This window comes from Argopecten irradians, chromosome 1 (genome assembly GCF_041381155.1).
Source record: "Argopecten irradians isolate NY chromosome 1, Ai_NY, whole genome shotgun sequence".
NCBI lineage: Eukaryota > Metazoa > Mollusca > Bivalvia > Pectinida > Pectinidae > Argopecten > Argopecten irradians.
In genome coordinates, this window is record NC_091134.1 from 69,825,960 (window position 1) to 69,851,729 (window position 25,770).

Sequence of the window (25,770 nt, forward strand, 5' to 3'; positions counted from 1 at the left end):
TCATATTTTATATAAATGAGTCTGGTCCGACCTCTAGGGGCTGAAGGGTGGGGCCTCAAAAGGGCAAATTTTCTTAATTTAAGCTGGCCCACTTCCTGTTTTCCGATTTCGGTCTCCGATGAAAATTGGTCTATAGGGGTTTAAATTGATGCGGAACAACATGCAAACATTTTCATAAAGATTTTGGTATTCCAAGATGGCCGCCAGCCCTCGTTTCAGTCTCCAATTTCAAGGAAAATTTAATGGTCTATAGGGGTTTTAATTGATTCAGAAGGGGGAACTTTAGGTGACGACAATTATATTTTATAAAGGACAGTGCTAAGAGCCATGGGGATAGTACGGCAGATGTCCAAAATGGAAACTTTGCTGAAATTTGGCTTTAAAATCTGACTCCTCCTTATATTAATCCGTGAATGGGTTACAACCATATATGGATGAAGGGCTACCAAGTATGTTCAACAAATGACATTTACCTATTTCAGAAACTTACATATTCAACTAAGGAGTTCGTTGTATTGTTTATATTAATCGTTAACCAATACTTTATACTGTAACTTTGTCTTTATATTGATATGCACATATAGTAATCTGATCACATCAGATTTGCCAGGGTGAGAAGTACTGTTATAACCTGCAGCAGAGTTTGGTGTGACACCAAGTCCCAGTGACACCCATTATGTAATGTCAAATGTCTCCACATTTTTACTTCCCTGGAAAACCAATTATTTTCTCTGGCTCAAAGTCAATTGATTTAGTTCTTCGGTGAAACTTCCTTAATACCAAGTGTTGGGGATGTTTTTGTCAATTTGTAGAGTTTTCTCTTTAATAGCTCATCTCCAACTTAATGGAACACAGTACATTTTGATTTCAGCTAAATAGAAAAAGGTTTATTCACTGATGACTTTTCCGCATGTGTTCCGATCGTAATCTCTGAATACATATGTGGACACGCGCGCGAGTACACATAAATGCGATGGATGTTTTTTGTATTATTTTGTAAGCCTATGTGTGCCAATGTCGATGAGATCGTATAGTCACGTGCACTCTTACAGGTAAATTTAGTAGTAACACGTGCGGAATAGGACTAAAATTATCGGCGTGGCTCAAATTTACACCCCTATATGGTCACATATTCCGGAATGTGCATTGATTTTTGTATAAGTATATATATACGGAATGTAGTTGTATTTTATTTGGAAATATGGATGAAATTGTAACATACAAAACAATTGTACATTACATCCTAACCCCTTTTTATTTCTCAAGGCTCGTTGTATGTATACATACACTGAATAGTAAGACTACTGTGTAGTTGGCAAATACTATTCCAAATCATTTTTCTTACTCGTGTTTATTTTCATATTATATATCACGATTGTTTTTCGGTCTCTATTTTTTATTTCATTTTTTTTTTTATTATTATTTTCTTTTCTATCACTACCAAGGGAGGTAATTGGTATAACTTGCTAAAGAATATGCTATTCTTTACTCTTCTGTTCAGAATAAAAATAAGGTGTGCAGAATATAAAAAAAAATATGGATTTAGAATGTCAACAACGGAAGAGTTTGAAGCGTTTTGCTTAATGATTTATTTTCTAATATCTTTTTTGTTAAAATATTTAGCTTCAAATTATCAACATGTATCTCAGAATATGAACAGTCATACATACTATCTAATCCTCAAATATAGCCAAGATAAGTCTCCATATCTTAAGGTTTATGTAATTATCACTCATGTTTTACTTCCTCCACAATTACATCTCTTATTTACTATGATGATTTTTGATAATGGTTGATAAATTATATTGCTCAGATAGGGTAGGAACAGTGATTGACTTTTTATCAGACTGGTTCTCTGGTGTATTTCTGTCCTTTTTCAAAAATATCAATTTCCAATTATTCAAATATCAAATTTTATATATTTGTGGTGATATTCAACCGAATCCCGGTCCACAATACAATACTCAGTTAGAAAACTTATCTTTATGCCACATCAACATTTGCTCTTTACGTAATAAACTTGACACTCTGGAAGCAGAATTCTCAGATTATGATATACTCTGTATATCTGAAACACATTTACATGATTCTATACCTGATTGTAATATTTCCTTGGAAAGTTTTGACAATATGTTTAGGAAAGATCGCGATAATAATGGGGGTGGTGTGCTTATTTATGCTAAAAATAACATTAATATTAAACGCAGACCGGACCTTGAGTCGAACAATCTCGAACTCATTTGGACTGAAATATCTACTAATAACAAGTCTATTCTAATTGGATGTATCTATAGGCCCCCTAACTCATTAGTGAATTATTGGGATATTCTTGACGATAATCTCAACAATGTAGTTGATTTACAAAGAGACGTTATACTAATGGGCGATATAAATCAAGATATGATTAATCTCAATCCAAATTCTCACTTTCATAGAATTCTATTAAAATATGGATTAGAAAATACCGTCTCGGAACCCACTAGAATTACTTCTTTGTCTTCAAAATTAATAGATGTTATCATAACTAATAATACTAATCTTGTTTCTAATACCTTAGTGCATAGTCCGTCCTGTAGTGATCACTGTCCAATAGCTACAGAGCTAAATTTCAAATCTCTGAAGAAGCATGCTTTTAAAAAAACTCTTTTATACTTTAATAACACAGACTATGATGGGTCTTACAACTTTCTTAATTCTATTGATTGGAATGAACGCTTACAAGGTGATATTAATAACATGAATGATATTCTCACTGATACAATTCTTTCAGCTATTGACCAATATGTTCCCAAAAAAACTGTAACTATTAGGCCCAATGATAAAATTTGGATGACGAATGACATTAGAGTAAAAATACGACAGAGAAATCGTCAGCATTCTAAAGCTAAATTCACCAATACCCCTGCCTCTTGGAACAAGTTTAGAACCATTCGAAACCAAGTAATTTCTTCTATCCGAGAGGCAAAAGAAAAGTACCTTTGTAAACTCCAATCATCCTTAGTTGATAAGTCTATCCCTCCTGGTAAATGGTGGCATATCGCCAAATCAGTTATGAATTTAAAATCAAAAAATGAAACTGATGCCCCATTGGTCATAAATGGGGAGTTAAAATTACATCCTATTGATAAAGCTGAATCTTTTAACGATTATTTTACTTCTATATCTGTCTCCAATAAGAATGCTGATGATTTACCCCCTAACTGTCCCCAACCTCAACATCTCTTCTCTAATATTAATATCACTGAACAAGATATTAAAGACCAGTTACATCTCCTCAACGTTAATAAACCAGCTGGCCCGGATACTATTCCCCCCAAATTTATTAAAAATGTATCTAATTCGCTAATTAAACCACTACACATCATATTTAACAAGTCTATTTCTACCGGTACTCTTCCAAATGTATGGAAACATTCCAATGTCACTCCAATTTATAAAGGCAAAGGTCTACGATCTGATCCATCAAATTTTCGACCAATCTCTGTAACCTCTATTTTTAGTAAAATACTAGAAAAGATTGTTTTCAAATACATGTTTAATTTTCTCTCAGAGAATAATATCATTTCCAAAAATCAATCTGTTTTTTTACCTAAAGATTCAACTACTTTTCAATTATTGAATATACAAAATGTATATGATACAATTGTTAAACATATGGATAAGGGTAAAGAAGTAAGAATGGTTTTCTGTGATATTAGTAAAGCATTTGACCGCGTTTGGCATGATGGTCTTATATATAAATTAAAAAAATATGGTATTAGCGGAAACATGATTAAGTGGTTTTCATCGTACTTATGTAATAGGATGCAGAGAGTGGTCGTTGATGGATTCAGATCTTCTTGGAAAACCATTCAGGCAGGTGTACCACAAGGTTCAGTGTTAGGTCCCTATCTCTTTCTTTTATACATAAATGATATTAGTGAAATTTTAAATTCTAACGTAAAACTATTTGATGATGACACATCATTATATACACTTATAGAGGGAGACGGACATGAATCTGCAAATATCTTAAATTCTGATCTTAGAAAAATCACTTTGTGGGCAAACGCTTGGGGAATTGCTTTTAATCCAGATAAAACAGTAGCTCTTCTATTTTCTGACTCCCAGGCTTTACATCCTGACCTAGTCTTTACACCCGGTCCACCCCAACTGCGAATGATAAATATTATGAAGTTCCTTACCGTCAATCGATTGATTTGTAACACAGCGAGAAATTCTGTACCGTGTAGCGATAAACGCTAACACTCTACCGACACAACGTGGCTATTTTTAGACTCGAGTACTGTCGCCAAATCCACAGGTAAACTGGTACTGGATGCTACGCTCGGGCCTCTCATCCAGCTTAACGAAACTGAATGGCTAGTTAGCTTAACCGATCTATATATCATCAACAATGCGTCTGTATCTACTTAAAAACAAAACAAATATTCTTCAAATTGCATAAAAATTCACTTGACTAGTATTTCTTTATTTTAGATATTTTAACAAATCTTCATATTTCTAGTAAAACTGCATATGAAACTCCTTATAGATCTAGCTATGCTCATTACGTAGGGAACCGCCATAACATGTCCCGGCTGCAGGCCGTGTGTGAAAAAAAACCCACGTGGGATTTATAAGACGAGTCCTAAACTGTCCTATATTTAGGATTTTCAATAAGTGGTTTGTAATATTATTACAGCAAAACTGACAAGCTAGAAGGTTAGTGGCATTTTAACCGTACTGTTATATATAGTTAGCCATCAGCTTGGATCTGGTGCCGTACAGATAGTGAGTTCACTCACGATGTGATTATTGCAAGCCAACGTAAATGCTATCGGAATGCTCTTTAAAGTTTGTTAATGATCTCAAACACACTTAAAACTTATTGTGGCAATATTAAAGTAACTAAATTATAATATTTTCAAATAGTTCTGATAACTATTCATGTGTAATATCTCCAGACATTGACATGTGTACGGATCGAATACGGCGGACTGCCAATGTTTTTGACATGTTCTGCAAGATATATTTCACTGTTTCAGTTACGGTGGCCAATAAAAGAAAACAAGCACAGTGCAATTATATTATGTTATTTCTTCTAAATACAACACTTTTTGTGCAAGTTGTCAAGCATTTATTGTGAATGTTTTGCAATGAAATTACCACCTTTATAACACTGAATTTGTGGTTCCCCGGACATCGTTTTCCCCAAAATTTGAATGCGCAAAATATACCGATAGTAGATTTTTTTCAGTATTTAAAGCCATAAGAAAAAATACATGTGCAAAGTACACTGGTGTGTAAGTAACACAAGATTTTACGGTATTTGTAACATTTACGATTGTGTTTGGTATAGCTGATGTAGCCAGAGCGCCCCGCGATTTACCTGTGGATTTGGCGACAGTACTCGAGTCTAAAAATAGCCACGTTGTGTCGGTAGAGTGTTAGCGTTTATCGCTACACGGTACAGAATTTCTCGCTGTGTTACAAATCAATCGATTGACGGTAAGGAACTTCATAATATTTATCATTCGCAGTTGGGGTGGACCGGGTGTAATAACCGTACAATAGTGAATGTAGCTAACCACAAACATCTTGGTCTCTTCTTTAATTCTATGGCTAATTGGTCGAATCATGTCAATTTCATTTATGAAAAAGCATACAAAAAGATAAATATACTCAGAATGTTAAAATACAAAATAGATAGAAAGTCTTTAACAACTATATATACTTCTTTTATCCGACCTATTCTTGAATATGCTAGTATCGTGTGGTCAAATTGTACCCAGGCAGAATGTGACCTCTTGGAGTCAATCCAGCTTGAAGCAATACGTATAATTACAGGTTTAAGAAAGGGGACGAGTCATAATATATTATATAATGAAGTTGGTATTGTACCTCTCATTAAGAGAAGACATCTTCATCAAAATATCACTTTTTATAATATCTTCAACAATAACTGTCCCAACCATATAAAAGACCGACTACAACCATTCATTAACACCAGTACTGCCTATACTTTTCGCCATACTAGATTGTTTAATATTCCAATCTCCAGAACTCAAATATACAATAATAGCTTTTTTTCCGTCTTTAATGTCAGAATGGAACTCTCCGTCCTGTCCGTTTCCCTCTATGTCATCCATACGTGCAATAAAAAAGGAATGTTTACAATCTGGTATTACCGATAATTTTCCAATATGTTCGGAAGCATTTAAATATTCTGGCGAGAGGCAAACAAATATTACATTGTGCCAATTAAGAAATTCCGCTAGTAATCTAAACTCTGATTTATTTAACTCTCATTTAACCGACAGTCCTGCCTGCCTGTGTGGTTTTCCAATTGAAGATTCCTATCATTATTTCCTTTATTGCCCTCTCTATAATAATCAAAGAACTCGCTTGTGTAATTCAATTCTTGCACTAGATATCAACATTCCTCATTCTATCGACACTTACCTCTATGGATATAATCGCCATTATTTTAATTCAAATGATAAACTATTGAAAATTGTACATGAATACATTAGAGATACCAGACGTTTTGTATGAGATGTCATTGACACTGAGAACATTTAATTCTATTCATTAAGATATTGTGAACATTTATTAAATATGCTTTTCCACCAACGAATGCTATTTTCTTTCCATCAAATACATGAGCAAACGAATTGATGTTTTCTACAGAAAGTCTTAACTTCTTTTTTACTTCTAAATAAAATATAAAATAATTTATTACATCCCGAGAAATGTCCATGCCACTGTGCCCTATATGGAACACACTCACCAAATGTATTGTAAATTACTTCAATAGATATATATTAACATGATTAAATGCTAATTATTGCTCAAATAATGAAATTCATTTATTCCTTGTTGGTGGTGGAGCATCTTTAACATATTGTAAAAAAATTGTGATACTTATCTGACAATAATTTCTTATGCTTTATTTTAAGCTTCTGAGATTCTCCTAAATTATTTGTAATTTCTGTTAACGAGATGCTATTTCTATTGATTTGATGGATTTTATGTATTGTACTGTTATTCATGTAGCTATCGGGGAGAGGGCTAATATAGGCATAGCCTGTTGCCCAATCCCGATTGTAATACTACAATAAAATATTCTGAAAAAAAAAAAAAAAATGTTCTGTTAAAATGTTAAATTGGAAGGTAAGCTTTATCAGCTATTGCTTAAAGGTTATTACTGGTGGCTTCTTTCAGTAAATTGTGAAATATAAATCATAGAATTATTTATGTGTTTCTAAAAAAATGAGACTTTTGTGGTCAGGGGTTGGTACATGTACAGTCAAACCTCGATGATTCGAACTTCGATGAATCAAATTTCTCGCTGTATCGAACTTTTTGTCTGGTCCCGAATTTCTTCACTATATAACATTACTAACTAACCCATGTATGAATCGAAGTTTTATGAATCGAAGTTCTCGATGTATCGAACTTTTTTCATGGACCATTTGTTATAGAATTATAGGTAACTGACACTCGATGATTCGAATAAAAGTTTACCTGTACAGGTCAGTTGTTCGCCGATACCCCGCAGCATGCTGTCACACCTGTCTCGCGACAACGAGATAATTAATATCACTGATCAGGCTGATACCTGATGCTTTGTTTTTACAAGCTGCATTATCAAATCATTAGTACGGCAAAGATACAGTTAGTCGTGTTTTTTATGTTCGCCGCCGCCATCGGTAGCGGTTTGTAGAATTTACGGAACGGTAAATAGCGAGCCACATTATTAGTAACTCATCCTCAAAACTTTTACATTGCAAAACTTTGGCATACATACTGGAGCAAATCGATCATTCTAAATCAAAGTATTTTGTAGGTGTTGTAGCGCTTTCGGTTCCCCCTTTTTAGTTTTGTTTTTACAATGTGTTTTCCTTTTTATAATCATTCCGTAATATCAACCATCGCTTAACTAGTCAACAAACGTGCACATGTACATGGGTTAGGCCTAGTTCACGTAAGTCTTGTTTATAATATACATATATTGCTAACGATAGCAATACGTGTAATTAAATTGCATACTTCGTTTTTATTTTGTTTTGTTTGTGGTAAATACAGTGATTATAAAATTTACGAAACGGAGATGACAAGTACACAACTAGGCTACCATAGTTGGTCATGGTAAAAAAATCGGTCTAATTGCAACCATGAATAATTCGAAGTCTCGATGTTTCGAAGTTTTTCTGACGATCCCTTGAACCTCGATACATCGAGGTTTCACTGTAGTTCTTTTCTCTAAATTCAGGCTTCTATATATAGAAGTAAAAAAAATTGAAGTGTTTTTTTAGCTCACCTGGCTCGAGGGCCGGTGAGCTTATGTCATTCCTTTAAAAATTGCTTCTTGTCATAGAGTTCTGCATGGATTTTAACCTAATCTGGCCAGAAACATCCTTGGGGGGAGAGAAACAGAGTTTGTATAAATTTTGACTCTGACCCCCCGGAAGTAGGATGGGCGGGTCCCAAAGGGAAATAGAGGTAAATCATTTAAATCGCTACTAGGTCATAGAGTTTTGCATGGATTATAACCAAATTTGGCCAGAAACATCCTTGGGGGAAGAGAAACAGAGTTTGTATAAATTTTGACTCTGACCCCCCCAGAGCAGGAGGGGCGGGGCCCAATAGGGGAAATAGAGGTAAATCCTATAAATCACTACTTGTCCTAGAGTTCTGCATGAATTGTAACCAAATTTGGCCAGAAACATCCTTGCGTAACATCCAGTGTGTAAACACCTATGCACCTCTGGTTGGTCAACTCCTACATCTCTTGATTCCGATTGGCTTTCAACTTCGGACTACATATATCGGTATAAATATAAAGTTAACGTTATGGGATAAACAAGTTCCCCATCATGTGGCTGTTGTTTAATCATGTTTATCTATATTCTCATTAGTTAATTTTCAAATATTCAGAAGACACTTGCTAAAGCTTGTGTCTTTTTTCAAATTTAAAAATTAACTAACTCGAGTTTGAAAAACATGATAAACAACAGTCGCCTGTTGGGGAACCTCTATTTGTATAAAATTGTTCTCTGACCTGATAGGAGAAATAGAGGTGAATATTTAATTTCCTTTAGAAAAGAAGCAATGAACGTGTATCCAGAACATTACTTGGCATTACTATCCAGGTGAGTGATACAGGTCCTCTGGGCCTCTTGTTTATCTATTAGAACTTGGTTTAGACAATGCGTACCTATTAGGTTGTTGTTGTTGACTTTAACCTTTGATAGGTCAGTTTTTAACCTTTGATAGGTCAGTTTTTAACCTTTGATAGGTCAGTTTTTAACCTTTGATAGGTCAGTTTTTAACCTTTGATAGGTCCTTGCCCATATTAGTTTGTTTACAACCAATCCATCCCAAAAATAGTCGATTGATAAATCTTATCACATTTCATTTATCTAATAATTGTTATTGACAGAGGAAGCATATATATCTCATAATAGTTCTAGTGAACATAACCGTTCAGTAACAGTTACTGAAAATTCATCCATCCCATAATAGTCCAAGGTAATTCAATCATGCTTATGATGGTTTTCAGTATATGACTATGCACATTCATTGATATGGTGTCAGAATTTATGGTACCGGCCAATCATTGTAGCTAAAAAGGCACACATGATATAGAAATATCTCAAAAGGACTCTCATTCCCAATACTGGCCAGAGTGCCGTACCAGTGGGAAATGCCTTTAAAGTTTTGCCAATAGCATACTAGTATGGGACTATAAAGTGCCTTGAATATCCATGGTATCTTCAACATCAGTGGTGGTACCCATTATATAGACACCATACTTTTGCCTAGAGTGTGCACATCAACCAAGGGGTTCATACTGTTGGGTAATTTTCAACATGGAGAAAGCTTTTTGATATATTTATCACCATATACATGTATATGGTTTTTTTTTAGCCCACCATCATTAGATGGTGGGCTATTCAAATCGCCTTTCGTCCGTGGTCCGTCGTCCGTCCGTCCTTCCGTCCGTCCGTCCGTCCGTCCGTCCGTCCGTTAACAATACTTGTTACCACTATTTCTCAGAAAGTACTGAAGGGATCTTTCTCAAATTTCATATGTAGGTTCCCCAAGGGCCCTAGTTGTGCATATTGCATTTTGGGACCGATCGTTCAACAAGATGGCCGACAGGCGGCCATCTTGGATTTTGATAGTTAAAGTTTGTTACCGCTATTTCTCAAAAAGTGCTGAAAGGATGTTTCTCAAATTTCATATACAGGTTCCCCTAGGACCCTAGTTGTGCATATTGCATTTTGGCTCCGATCGGTCAACAAGATGGCCGACAGGCGGCCATCTTGGATTTTGATAGTTAAATTTTGTTACCACTATTTCTCAAAAAGTACTGAAGGGATCTTTCTCAAATTTCATATGTAGGTTCCCCTAGAGCCCTAGTTGTGCATATTGCATTTTGGGACCGATCGGTCAACAAGATGGCAGACAGGCAGCCATCTTGTATTTTGATAGTTAAAGTTTGTTACTGCTATTTCTCAAAAAGTACTGAAGGGATCTTTCTCAAATTTCATACATAGATTCCCCTAGAGCCCTAGTTGTGCATATTGCATTTTGGGACCGATCGGTGAACAAGATGGCCGACAGGTGGCCATCTTGGATTTTGATAGTTAAAGTTTGTTACAGCTATTACTCAAAAAGTACTGAAGGGGTCTTTCTCAAATTTCGTATATAGGTTCTCCTAGGGCCCTAGTTGTGCATATTGCATTTTGGGACCGATCGTTCAACAAGATGGCCAACAGGCGGCCATCTTGGATTTTGATAGTTAAAGATTGTTACCGCTATTTCTCAAAAAGTACTAAAGGTATCGTTCACAAATTTCATATGAAGGTTCCCCAAGGACCCTAGTTGTGCATATTGTTATTTGTGACCGATCGGTAAACAAGATGGCCGACCGACGGCCATCTTGGATTTTGATTGTTTAAGTTTGTTACCGCTATTTCTCAGAAAGTACTGAAGGGATCTCTCTCAAATTTTATGTGTAGGTTCCCCTTGTACCATAGTTGTGCATAGTACCTTTTAGGACTGATGCATAATGCCTTTCGGGACTGATCGGTAAACAAGATAGCCAACCGGCCGCCATCTTAGATTTCATTGTTGAAGTTTGTTACCACTATTTCTTAGAAAGTACTATAGCGATCTGTCTCAAATTTTATATGTCGTGTGTTTGAAAAAGTTTGAAAAGCAGGGAAAAGATCCCTCTTTCCATTGTCAGACATAGATCATTCTTTGGTGGGCGCCAAGATCCCTCTGGGATCTCTTGTTTTTATTGCTTTTAGTCAGTGTTGGTATAAAAGATATTGGGCTCAAATGTTTGAGACTGAAATGTAAGCATTACAAACAAAACCTTATACACGGGTAAACCAGTCTGCACAAAGAAGGCCATGTCTCCGATGGAAAATTGCTGTTACAAGAAGGGAAAGTGATAGTGCTCTAGGGTCTTTTCCTTAATGTTTCAGTAGTTTACACAGGAATTGTGTAATGTTTAGTCAGACATCCTGGTCCTGGTCCATCATCTGTCTTCCGTCTGTCAATACTTAATGGTACCGCTATTATACAGAAATGTCCGAATGAATCTTTTTCTAATTCCATATACAGTCAAAGCTTATGTTCACTCAGGGCTGGTGGTACCATTAAAAGAATGAAAGTGAAGTCTATTTCACTATACAGTGTGGAGAGATTGGTGACTGGACCAACTAAATGCTTTCAATTGAAACAATAAGTCTTCAAATTGAGTTAACAAATTTCAGCTGTATAAGTTTTCCTTGGTCTCTAAAGTGTGCAAACAACACAGCTTATATGAAGCCGTCTTGAATTTTGAATAGTGAAGCTTGCTACACCTTCTTGTGATAGAGGAATGACGTGTTTTGAATTGGCTTCATATCCATGTGGTGCATGATTTATTTTGAGATCAATTATACAATAACAGAAGTAACATGGTAACTGAGTGTCATTTTCGGAATTTGACATTAGAAGTCAAAACTACTTCCAAATAGATCTGTGTGTTCACTAAAATTATCGTTGTTTTGGAGGCAAACAAAAAGAGAAACACCGGCAATACCATACATTAGCAATTGTGGGCACCATGATTCCTCTATGATCTCTTGTACAAAATAGTCTATTGTTAGAGCTAGGAGGATTTGATACAGTGTAGGTAAGTCATCAAACATAAAATAATACCAATAGTCATCAGGCTTTAACCATCATCAAATGCTGTTCCAGCTATTATGGCCATTTTGTTATATGAGTCCAGCATTGGGATTGAGTCTGGAACGATACTGGGATTGTCCTGATAAAAGTTTGTGCATTTTTGGGCTGGTTAAATAATAATCAAGACTGCCACAGTTGCCATTATGAAAACAAATATTGTGTGTGGGTTTAAAATGTTGCCATGGTGGTTATGGTCCTAAGGTCCTCAGTCAGATGACTGTTAAGGTCCATGGGCCTCTTGTTTTACCCTTGTGTGTATATTTTGTAGTTGATAGGACTCAAACCAATGTCATGTCATTTGTCATAGTAATAGGAATACAGGAGATTTGCAGATTAATCTTTACATGATAGAATAACAGCGTTGTGAGGGAGAGGACCAATGGCTGTATCAAATTAGGACAAACAAATGCCTGAGACACCTAGTGATTGGCCGATGTAATGAAAGCTATTTGTGAATCACGATGAGATGGATGACGTAGTTTTAACTGCGATAATGTCTTTGTTGATGGATCGTTGGGGATATATAAGACTGCTACAGATTACAGGCTTGGTCAAGCCAATCTCATTCTATCCCATTTTTGGTACATAATACGCTATATATATGAGATGTCACTCAGAATGACCAATGTGAGTTATTCGAGCATCATGATCCAACTAAATCTGACAGTTAAGGGTTCTGATCGATATCTATACAAAATCATCAAACTGAAAGCATTAATTTTGAATTTTTAGCCTGACCTATTGTCATCGTGTTTCGTCTGTCGTCGTGTGCCGTGCGCCGTGCGCCGTGCGTCGTGGGTAAGACTATTTATACAAAAGCCTACTCCTCCTTCATCCTTTGATGGATTTCATCCATATTTGGTTTGAAACATCATTAGGGAAGGACAATCATATTTTTTTATAAACGAGCCTGGTCCGACCCCTAGGGTCAGAGGGGTGGGGCCCCAAAAGGGCAAATTTTCTTAATTTTAGCTTTAAAATCCTACTCCTCCTTCATCCTTGGATGGATTTCATCCATATTTGGTGTGAAACTTCATTAGGGAAGGACAATCATATTTTATATAAATGAGCCTGGTCCGACCCCTAGGGTCAGAGGAGCGGGGCCCCAAAAGGGCAAATTTTCTTAATTTTAGCTTTAAAATCCTACTCCTCCTTCATCCTTGGATGGATTTCATCCATATTTGGTTTGAAACATCATTGGGGAAGGACAATCATATTTTTTATAAATGAGCCTGGTCTGACCTCTAGGGGCTGAGATGTGGGGCCCCAAAAGGGCAAATTTTCTTATTTTAGCTTTAAAATCCTACTCCTCCTTCATCCTTGGATGGATTTCATCCATAGTGTGAAACATCAATGGGCAAGGACAATCATATTTTATATAAATGAGCCTAGTCCGACCCCTAGGGGCTGAGGGATGGGGCCCCAAAAGGGCAAACTTTCTTATTTTTAGCTTTAAAATCCTACTCCTCCTTCATCCTTGGATGGTTTTCATTTATATTTGGTTTGAAACATCATTGGGGAAGGACAATCATATTTTAAATAAATGAGCCTGGTCCGACCCCTAGGGGCTGAGGGGTGGGGCCCCAAAAGGGCAAATTTTCTTATTTTATCTTTAAAATCCTATTCCTTCTTCATCCTTGGATGGATTTCATCCATATTTAGTGTGAAACATTATTTGGCAAGGACAATCATATTTTATATATTTGAGATAGGTCTGACCTCTAGGGGCTGAGGGATGGGGTCCCAAAAGGGCAAATTTTCTTATTTTAAGCTTTAAAATCCTACTCCTCCTTCATCCTTGGATGGATTTCATCCATATTTAGTGTGAAACATCATTTGGCAAGGACAATCATATTTTATATAAATGAGCCTGGTCTGACCCCTAGGGGCTGAGGGGTGGGGCCCCAAAAGGGCAAACTTTCTTATTTTAAGCTTTAAAATCCTACTCCTCCTTCATCCTTGGATGGATTTCATTTATATTTGGTTTGAAACATCATTGGGGAAGGACAATCATATTTTATATAAATGAGCCTGGTCCGACCCCTAGGGGCTGAGATGTGGGGCCCCAAAAGGGCAAATTTTCTTATTTTAGCTTTAAAATCCTACTCCTCCTTCATCCTTGGATGGATTTCATCCATATTTAGTGTGAAACATCATTGGGGAAGGACAATCATATTTTATATATTTGAGATAGGTCTGACCTCTAGGGGCTGAGGGATGGGGTCCCAAAAGGGCAAACTTTCTTATTTTAAGCTTTAAAATCCTACTCCTCCTTCATCCTTGGATGGATTTCATCCATATTTAGTGTGAAACATCATTTGGCAAGGACAATCATATTTTATATAAATGAGCCTGGTCTGACCCCTAGGGGCTGAGGGGTGGGGCCCCAAAAGGGCAAACTTTCTTATTTTAAGCTTTAAAATCCTACTCCTCCTTCATCCTTGGATGGATTTCATTTATATTTGGTTTGAAACATCATTGGGGAAGGACAATCATATTTTATATAAATGAGCCTGGTCCGACCCCTAGGGGCTGAGATGTGGGGCCCCAAAAGGGCAAACTTTCTTATTTTAGCTTTAAAATCCTACTCCTCCTTCATCCTTGGATGGATTTCATCCATATTTAGTGTGAAACATCATTGGGGAAGGACAATCATATTTTATATAAATGAGCCTGGTCCGACCCCTAGGGGCTGAGGGATGGGGCCCCAAAAGGGCAAACTTTCTTATTTTAAGCTTTAAAATCCTACTCCTCCTTCATCCTTGGATGGATTTCATTTATATTTGGTGTTAAACATCATTGGGGAAGGACAATCATATTTTATATAAAAGAGCCTGGTCCGACCCCTTGGGGCTGAGGGGTGGCCCCAAAAGGGCAAATTTTCTTAATTTTATCTGGCCCACTTCCTGTTTTTAGGTTTCAGTCTCTGATCTCAATGAAAATTGGTCTATAGAGGTTTTAATTGATGCCGAACAACGTGCAAACATTTTCGTAAAGATTATTGTATTCCAAGATGGCCGCTGGCCCACTTCCTGTTTTAAGGTTTCAGTCTCTGATCTTAATGAAAATTGGTCTATAAAGGGGTTTTAATTGATGCCGAACAACATGCAAACATTTTTGTAAAAATTTTGGTATTTCAAGATGGCTGCTGGCCCACTTCCTGTGTTCGGGTTCATTCCATTCCAGATCTCAATGATAATTGGTCTATAGGGGTTTTAATTGATTCAGAAGGGGGAACTTTAAAGGACCAGGCTTAGACCCATGGGGATAGTACAGCGGAGGTCCAAACTGGGAGCTTAGCTGAAATTTGGCTTTAAAATCTGACTCCTTATATTAATCCTTGAATGGGTTACAACCATATATGGATGAAGGGCTACCAAGTTTGTTCAACAAATGACATTTACCTATTTCAGAAACTTACATATTCAACTAAGGAGTTCCTTGTATTATTTATATTAATTGTTAACCACTACTTTATACTGTGACTTTGTTGTTTTGTGCCATGAGTCAGATGACCGTAAAGGCCCATGGGCCTCTTGTTGTGGTTGGAAGTGATGTTAAGTCTAGACATCAAGGCTAATATTGACCATTAGACTGGACAGCGTCCACTAGTCTGTCCATCATCGTTGTAGGTTCACTGGCCTGGCCCTACAGTCAAAAGATTTGGCCAGCTTATGTTACAGCAGAGTTCTTTCCCCTCTTCTTTTAAGCCCTTTGGATATGCCTGCCCGGTAAACCCTTCGGATATGCCTGCCTTGTAAGTCTTTTGGATTTGCCTGACATGTAAGCCCTTTGGATAATATTGCCTTATAAGCCCTTTGAATAGCCCTGCCTTGTAAGTGCTTTGAATATGCCTGCCATGTAAGTCCTTTGGCTATGCTTGCTTTGTAAGCCCTTTGGATATTCCTGCCATATAAGCCTTTTGGATATGCCTACCTTGTAAACCCTATGAATATGCTTGGTTTTTAAACCCTTTGAATATGCCTGCTTTGTAAGCACTTTAGATATGCATGCCTTGTAAGTCCTTTGGATATACCTGCCATGTAAGCCCTTTGGATATGCCTGCCTTGTAAGCCCTTTGGATATTCCTGCCTTGTAAGCCTTTGGGTATGCCTGCCTTGTAAGCCCTTTGAATATGCCTGTCATGTAAGTCTTTGAATATGCCTACCTTGTAAGCCTTTTGGATATACCTGCCATGTAAGCCCTTTGGATATGCCAGTCTTGTAAGCCCTTTGGATCTGCCTGCCTTGTAAGCCTTTTGGATATACCTGCCATGTAAGCCCTTTGGATATGCCAGTCTTGTAAGCCCTTTGGATCTGCCTGCCTTGTAAGCCTTTTGGATATACCTGCCATGTAAGCCCTTTGGATATGCCAGTCTTGTAAGCCCTTTGGATCTGCCTGCCTTGTAAGCCTTTTGGATATACCTGCCATGTAAGCCTTTTGGATATGCAAGCCTTGTAAGCCTTTTGGGTATGCATGCCTTGTAAGCCTTTTGGGTATGCATGCCTTGTAAGCCCTTTGAATATGCCTGTCATGTAAGTCTTTGGATATACCTGCCATGTAAGCCCTTTGGGTATGCAAGCCTTGTAAGCCTTTTGGGTATGCATGCCGTGTAAGCCCTTTGGGTATGCCTGCCTTAGAAGCCTTTTGGGTATGCAAGCCTTGTAAGCCTTTTGGGTATGCCTGCCTTGTAAGCCTTTTGGGTATGCATGCCGTGTAAGCCCTTTGGGTATGCCTGCCTTGTAAGCCTTTTGGATATGCCTGCCTTGTAAGCCTTTTGGATATGCCTGCCTTGTAAGCCCTTTGGGTATGCCTTCCTTGTAAGCCATTTGGATAAGAAAGACATTAGCAAACAGTATTGAAATGAAAACTGGTTTGACAGATCATGTGTCCTTATAGAACCACCAATTCCAACACCAGTAACTAGGTCACCTCTAAAAATGACTGTTACTTTCCTGGAAACGATGACCATATTACAAGCTCCGTCTGAAAAGGGGAAAAAATTGTATCAATACAAAAGTTTTTAGGTCACCTGACCATAGGTCAGTGACCTATTGCGATAGTCTTTTGTCCGTCATCATGCGACGTACATTTAACATTTCCTTGTGAACAAGATAACTTAATATTAACCTAGCTTCATGAAACTTTGTGTGTAGACTGATATTGGAAAGATTCTGTAAGAGTTCAAAATTCAGTTTGATTCGACAGTAATTTATGGAGTTATTGCCCTTTGCACTACTAATTATTATTGAAACATGTGAACATGATAACTTGAGTAAATATTAACTGAGCTTAATGAAACTTTTTGTGTAGACTAACATTGGGAAGATCTCGAATGTGTTTGAAATTCAGCTTGATTCAATGGTAATTTACGGAGTTAGTTTTTGCACTAATAATTATTATTGGACCTTTTGAACATAATATCTTGAGTAAATATGAACCAAGCTTAATGAGACTTTGTGTGTATACTAACATTGGAAATATTTCGGCAAAGTTTGAAAATCAGCTTGATTCAACTGTAATTTACTAGATTATTGCCCTTTGCACTAATTATTATTATTGGACGTTGTGAACATGATAACTTGAGTAAATATGTACTCAGCTTAATGAAACTGTATGTAGAAACAATCGAAAGATCTTGGACAAGTTCGAAAATCAGCTTGATTCAGCTGTAATTTAGTTACCGAGTTATTTCCCTTTGCAATTATAATTACTGAACCTTGTGAACACGATTTTGTGAGTTAATATGCACCAACCTTAATGAAACTTTGTATGTAATTAGATCCTATTAGATCTATGTTCCTATTTCATGAACAAAAGACATCAGTTGGCTAGTAAATGACATAACTAATTTGTATCAAATATCAGGTGACCGTGGGCCTCTTGTTTAACCTGTTTTTGTCACCCTTAATGAATCAGCTGTTACTATGTAGGGTATGTAACTGTCAACTATGCTGTGGTCAAGATGGCTATTCAGTAGTTCTGTCACTGGAGATTTCCAGTGTCCATCCATCATTAGACATCTGTTAGTAAGGATCACATACGCCTGTTGATGAATTACAAACCACTGTAGCTTACACTCCATACCTAATCATTCCCATGGTAAGATATTGGCAAATCCATTTGTCCTGTCATCTCACAGGCTACAGACCAATAAAATCTCAAAATCAACTCATTTATATTGTCATGGGTAAGGCCACAGATCTCACAGACCCAGTGATTTGTTTTTAGCTCACATCTTTGTACATCTTCTGTTTTTTATGAATGGTATTACATGAAAATTTAACCCCTATTAGAAAAGGTGAGTAACAAGTGTTTCTTCAATACACAAATATCATTGTTAGAATGTAAAACTTTCTGAGATTTTATTTTGACAATCCAGCACTAAGTCCAAGCAGTGACTGATGGCATTAAGTACCCCCAGCCCAACCTACATTACCCAGATGATCATACAGCAGGAATAGGTAATCCCCAACCTACATTACCCAGATGATCATACAGCAGGAATAGGTAATCCCCAACCTACATTACCCAGATGATCATACAGCAGGAACAGGTCAATGACTATATGATAGATTGCCGTTAGATATTCCATTCTGTCAAATTAAAATATATTAATCTATTAAAGACTCAAATATCTACAAGCCTCTGTGTATGTTCTCTCTTGTGTCCAAGTATGAAATAGCATGTTGATATTGTTTGACCAGCTTTACTGGGGATAAACCAGGCTGTTAAACGTTCTGAACCATCCTTGTCCTGTGAGTGATTATTTTTGAGAAATATAACTTATTGTATTACTGTTGTGGAAATGTTTTGTTGGATATTTGTCCTAAGAACAAGAACCTGACCTAATTAATAGTAGACAGCAGAACTGAAATGTGCGTGATAGCCTTTGTGATGTATCACACAAGTTTACATGTACTTGTTTACGTTGTCCACGTGACTACCATTAAGAAGTAGTGATGAGTTTCCTATAGATATAGATGGATGTGATATCAGCCACCATTTATATCTGTATGTTGTCCGCCCGGAGTCTGTCAGTTTGTTGATACTCTGCTACTTAAAGACAGGTCATATTCTGTGAAACTGATCCTACAAGTATGTCACAATGGAACAAACAGAGAATTAACTTCCCTCACAGGACCAAATACATTCATTAGCCCTCAGGATAGGAACTTGATATTCTCATCTGACATATTTTGATGATAAAACATGCCCTCAGTTGGGAATTCCTACAGGCTTACCATTGAAGGGTTATTGTTGTTAGACACAATGAGAATAAGTTGTCTTATTGATTTGGAAGACTATGTACCTGTTTTGTCAAACTGACTGACATGTACCAAATGGAAAAGTGTTGTTTTTTTGTGCTAGAATGAGTGTGTAAATTTTTGTTTCGTACTGCAAAGAATAAGTATGAATTTTGACTCAATCAAATGGTTTTACAACGGTTACCATAGAATAGAATAATAAGAGTGATCGGGTGGTGTAGTGGTTAAGCCGCTTGCCTTTCACCTAGCTGGCCGGGTTCTGTACCCAGCACGGATGTGAAAAGGTTAGTGGTCACCTGCCCAATCATGTGGGTTTTTAGGTCATCTGACCAAAGGTCAGGATGACCTATTGTCATCGTGTTTCGTCCGTCGTCGTGCGCCGTCCGCCGTCCGCCGTGCGCCGTGCGTCGTGCGTAAGACTATTTATACAAAAGCCTACTCCTCCTTCATCCTTTGATGGATTTCATCCATATTTGGTTTGAAGCATCATTAGGGAAGGACAATCATATTTTATATAAATGAGCCTGGTCCGACCCCTAGGGGCTGAGGGGTGGGGCACCAAAAGGGCAAATTTTCTTATTTTAAGCTTTAAAATCCTACTCCTCCTTCATCCTTGGATGGATTTCATCCATATTTGGTGTGAAACTTCATTGGGGAAGGACAATCATATTTTATATAAATGAGCTTGGTCCGACCCCTAGGGTCAGAGGGGCAGGGCCTCAAAAGGGCAAATTTTCTTAATTTTAGCTTTAAAATCCTACTCCTCCTTCATCCTTGGATGGATTTCATCCATATTTGGTGTGAAACTTCATTAGGGAAGGACAATCATATTTTATATAAATGAGCCTGGTCCGACCCCTAGGGTCAGAGGGGCGGGGCCCCAAAAGGGCGAATTTTCTTATTTTAGCTTTAAAATCCTACTCCTCCTTTATCCTTGGATGGATTTCATCCATATTTGGTGTGAAACATTATTGATGAAGGACAATCATATTTTATATAAATGAGCTTGGTCCGACCCCTAGGGGCTGAATGGTGGGGCCCCAAAAGGGCAAATTTTCTTAATTTTAGCTTTAAAAACCTACTCCTCCTTCATCCTTGGATGGATTTCATCCATATTTGGTGTGAAACATCATTTGGGATGGACAAACATATTTTATATAAATGAGCCTGGTCCGACCCCTAGGGGCTGAGGGGTAGGGCCCCAAAAAGGCAAATTTTCTTAATTTTAGCTTTAAAATCCTACTTCTCCTTCATCCTTGGATGGATTTCATCCATATTTGGTGTGAAACATTATTTGGGACGGACAATCATATTTTATATAAATGAGCGTGGTCCAACCCCTAGGGGCTGAGGGGTGGGGCCCCCAAAGGGCAAATTTTCTTAATTTTAGCTTTAAAATCCTACTCCTCCTTATTTGGATTTATTTCATCTATATTTAGTGTAAAACATTATTGGGGAAGGATAATCATATTTGATGTAAATGAGCGTGGTCCAACCCCTAGGGGCTGAGGGGTGGGGCCCCAAATGGGCAAATTTTCTTAATTTTAGCTTTAAAATCCTACTCCTCCTTCATCCTTGGATGGATTTCATCCATATTTGGTGTGAAACATCATTGGGGACGGACAATCATATTTGATATAAATGAGCATGGTCCGACCCCTAGGGGCTGAGAGGTGGGGCCCCAAATGGGGAAATTTTCTTGATTTTAGATTTAAAATCCTACTCCTCCTCCATCCTTGGATGAATTTTATCCATATTTGGTGTGAAGCATCATTGGGGAAACACAATTATATTTTATATAAATGAGTCTGGTATGAACCCTAGGAACTGAGGGGTGGGGCCCCAAAAGGGCAAATTTTCTTAATTTTAGCTGGCTCACTTCCTGTTTTAAGGTTTCAGTCTCCGATCTCAATGAAAATTGGTCTATAGGGGTTTTAATTGATGCCGAACAACATGCAAACATTTTCGTAAAGATTTTGGTATTCCAAGATGGCCGCTGGCCCACTTCCTGTTTTAAGGTTTCAGTCTCCGATCTCAATGAAAATTGGTCTATAGGGGTTTTAATTGATGCCGAACAACATGCAAACATTTTCGTAAAGATTTTGGTATTCCAAGATGGTTGCTGTCCCACTTCCTGTTTTAAGGTTTCAGTCTCCGATCTCAATGAAAATTGGTCTATAGGGGTTTTAATTGATGCCGAACAACATGCAAACATTTTTGTAAAGATTTTGGTATTCCAAGATGGCCGCTGGCCCACTTCCTGTTTTAAGGTTTCAGTCTCCGATCTCAATGAAAATTGGTCTATAGGGGTTTTAATTGATGCCGAACAACATGCAAACATTTTCGTAAAGATTTTGGTATTCCAAGATGGCCGCTGGCCCACTTCCTGTTTTAAGGTTTCAGTCTCCGATCTCAATGAAAATTGGTCTATAGGGGTTTTAATTGATGCCGAACAACATGCAAACATTTTCGTAAAGATTTTGGTATTCCAAGATGGCCACTGGCCCACTTCCTGTTTTAAGGTTTCAGTCTCCGATCTCAATGAAAATTGGTCTATAGGGGTTTTAATTGATGCCAAACAACATGCAAAAAATTTCTTAAAGATTTTGGTATTCCAAGATGGCCGCTGGCCCACTTCCTGTTTTAAGGTTTCAGTCTCCGATCTTAATGAAAATTGGTCTATAGTGGTTTTAATTGATTCAGAAGGGGGAACTTTAGGTAATGACAATCATATTTTATAAAGGACCGAGGTAAGACCCATGGGGATAGTATGACCGCGGTCCAAAATGGGAGCTTTGCTGAAATTTGGCTTTAAAATCTGACTCCTCCTTATATTAATCCTTGAATGGGTTTCGACCATATTTGGATGAAGGGCTATCAAGTTTGTTCAACAAATGACATTTACCTTTTTCAGAAACTTACATATTCAACTAAGGAGTTCCTTGTATTGTTTATATTAATCGTTAACCGATACTTTATACTGTGACTTTGTTGTTTTGTGCCATGAGTCAGATGACCGTTAAGGCCCATGGGCCTCTTGTTCTCTGGGCACTCCGGTTTCTCTAAAACAAAGAGCCTTCAGTGGCTTTCATCCAGGCCATGGAAAGTGAATTGTATAAGTTATATAACCTTTTTCGCAATCCATTTATTTACTTTTTTATTATAATTGAGGTTTCTGATTAGACAAAATTTAGATATTGTCTTATTAAGAATGAAATTGCTATTTCAAAGTATTGCAAACACAACGTAAAGTTTTCGAAACATCTGAGGACATTTGGTTGCCTTGGTTAATAAATGAAAACATCAAAATAAACATAAACAAACTGTACGTGTGGATCATTGGTTAGCATGTTTGGTTTTAAAGGATGACAAATATAATGGTCCTATTTTCAAAAATTACATGTAATTTGGTTGCCACACTTGGTCTCAATGGGGAGGTACTAGAGGGGTATTAGTTAGTCACTGACTAAATGTTTTAGTTGAAGTGTTATAGTACTAATATTGATTATAAATTGAATTTCTTTTTCTTTTATTTTCAGCAGCCAATGGAAACCTTCCTTATGAGCCTCAGTATGAAAGTGAGTCTGATTCTGACAGCGACATTTCAACAGATGGATGTGGTTCTCCGAGAATGCAACGCAAGAAAAGGCCAAAACAGTTTCGAGCTGCCAAAGTAGAGCGATCTATAACATTCCGTACTCTGGACGAGCTCCTCTACAACGATAGCTTACCTGAGGTTTGTCACGTTTCTGATTCACACTTTGGAAATGACTTGGTGTTCATGTTTATGACTGTATGAATGTGATAAATATTATCTTGCATTCATATCTGTTCTAAGATTAATGGCTGATTTTCATTAAAATAAAAAAATAATTTTAAGATTAGTTTTATGATTTTCGCAGATTTAAAACTGATTTGAAATCTTGCTTTATATAATCAAAAATGTAATAAATATGGAAATGAAGTGCTGTTCGCTCGAAGTTTGATGTGAAATGATTTGTGTTATAAAATTAATCTCTGCTAATTGACAGAGCTCGAAGCTGTTAGAAGTCACATCTAACATATGGGGCACCAAGTTCCACATCACAGGGACCATGCCATTCCTGCCAGAAGATCTAGGTCACATTCTCTACAAGACGAGCTTACTCCACCTACAGCCTCGCCAGATGACCATTACCGTGACCGAGATTCGCAGTGATGGTCAGCTACTGAGCCGTGACCCCAACTTTTCACCAGCACGCGCCATTGAGGAGGAAAGTGATCAGTCATGTAGGTGATAAGACACAAAGACTATCACTCTTTATAGCTATGTGGTTTGATAAGACACATAGACTACCTCTATATATTTATAGCTATGTGGTTTGATAAGACACACAGACTACCTCTATATATATATAGCTATGTGGTTTGATAAGACACACAGACTACCTCTATATATATTGCTATGTGGTTTGATAAGACACACAAACTACCACTATATATATATAGCTATGTGGTTTGATAAGACATACAGGCTACCTCTATATATATATAGCTATGTGGTTTGATAAGACAGACTATGTGGTTTGATAAGACACACAGGCTACCTCTATATATATAGCTATGTGGTTTGATAAGACACACAGACTACCTCTATATATATATAGCTATGTGGTTTGATAAGACACACAGACTACCTATATATATTTATAGCTATGTGGTTTGATAAGACACACAGAGTACCTCTCTCTATATATATAGCTTTGTGGTTTGATAAGATACACAGACTACCTCTCTCTATATTTATAGCTATGTGGTTTGATAAGACACACAGACTACCTCTCTCTATATATATAGCTTTGTGGTTTGATAAGATACACAGACTACCTCTATATATATAGCTATGTGGTTTGATAAGATACACAGACTACCTCTATATATTTATAGCTATGTGGTATGATAAGACACACAAACTACCACTATATATATTGCTATGTGGTTTGATAAGACACACAAACTACCACTATATATATATAGCTATGTGGTTTGATAAGACACACAGACTACCTCTATATATATATAGCTATGTGGTTTGATAAGACACACAAACTACCACTATATTTATATAGCTATGTGGTTTGATAAGATACACAGGCTACCTCTATATATATATAGCTATGTGGTTTGATAAGACACATAGACTACCACTATATATATTGCTATGTGGTTTGATAAGACACACAAACTACCACTATATATATATAGCTATGTGGTTTGATAAGACACACAGACTACCTCTATATATATATAGCTATGTGGTTTGATAAGACACACAGACTACCTCTATATATATTGCTATGTGGTTTGATAAGACACACAGACTACCTCTATATATATATAGCTATGTGGTTTGATAAGACACACAAACTACCACTATATATATATAGCTATGTGGTTTGATAAGATACACAGGCTACCTCTATATATATATAGCTATGTGGTTTGATAAAACAGGCTACCTCTATATATATATAGCTATGTGGTTTGATAAGATACACAGGCTACCTCTATATATATATAGCTATGTGGTTTGATAAGATACACAGGCTACCTCTATATATATATAGCTATGTGGTTTGATAAGATACACAGGCTACCTCTATATATATATAGCTATGTGGTTTGATAAGATACACAGGCTACCTCTATATATATATAGCTATGTGGTTTGATAAGACACACAGACTACCTCTATATATATATAGCTATGTGGTTTATAAGATACACAGGCTACCTCTATATATATATAGCTATGTGGTTTGATAAGATACACAGGCTACCTCTATATATATATAGCTATGTGGTTTGATAAGATACACAGGCTACCTCTATATATATATAGCTATGTGGTTTGATAAGATACACAGGCTACCTCTATATATATATAGCTATGTGGTTTGATAAGACACATAGACTACCACTATGTATCTATGTGGTAAAATCCATTATTATGTTGATTGAATAAAATATACTTTATTACTCATTTTTGGTCACCTGAGATTAAGAGCTCAGATGACCAATTGCTGCTGTACACCACTCAGGGACCCAACATACATATTTATAGGGATTGCAACATACAAGGGTGAAAGTTTATCCAAGTTCAAAAGGGGTCAAATAAACTATAATCTTCACAAAATAACTTCTATTCAATAACAATGACAACTTAGTAGAAATTCAGGTCAAAAAGGCTGTCAGAAGCTTTTGATATGATAGTGGAGACTTTTAT

General features: G+C 36.9%; 1 protein-coding gene across 1 annotated transcript in view; it reads left to right on the plus strand.

Annotated features, from left to right (window-relative positions):
* Positions 1-25,770, plus strand: part of LOC138306851 (uncharacterized) — a 92,532-nt gene that overhangs the window by 59,540 nt on the left and 7,222 nt on the right. The window contains exons 3-4 of the mRNA XM_069247357.1: positions 23,045-23,241; positions 23,537-23,774. Coding sequence (XP_069103458.1) covers positions 23,045-23,241; positions 23,537-23,774 — 435 coding nt within the window. The remainder of the gene's footprint in view (positions 1-23,044; positions 23,242-23,536; positions 23,775-25,770) is intronic.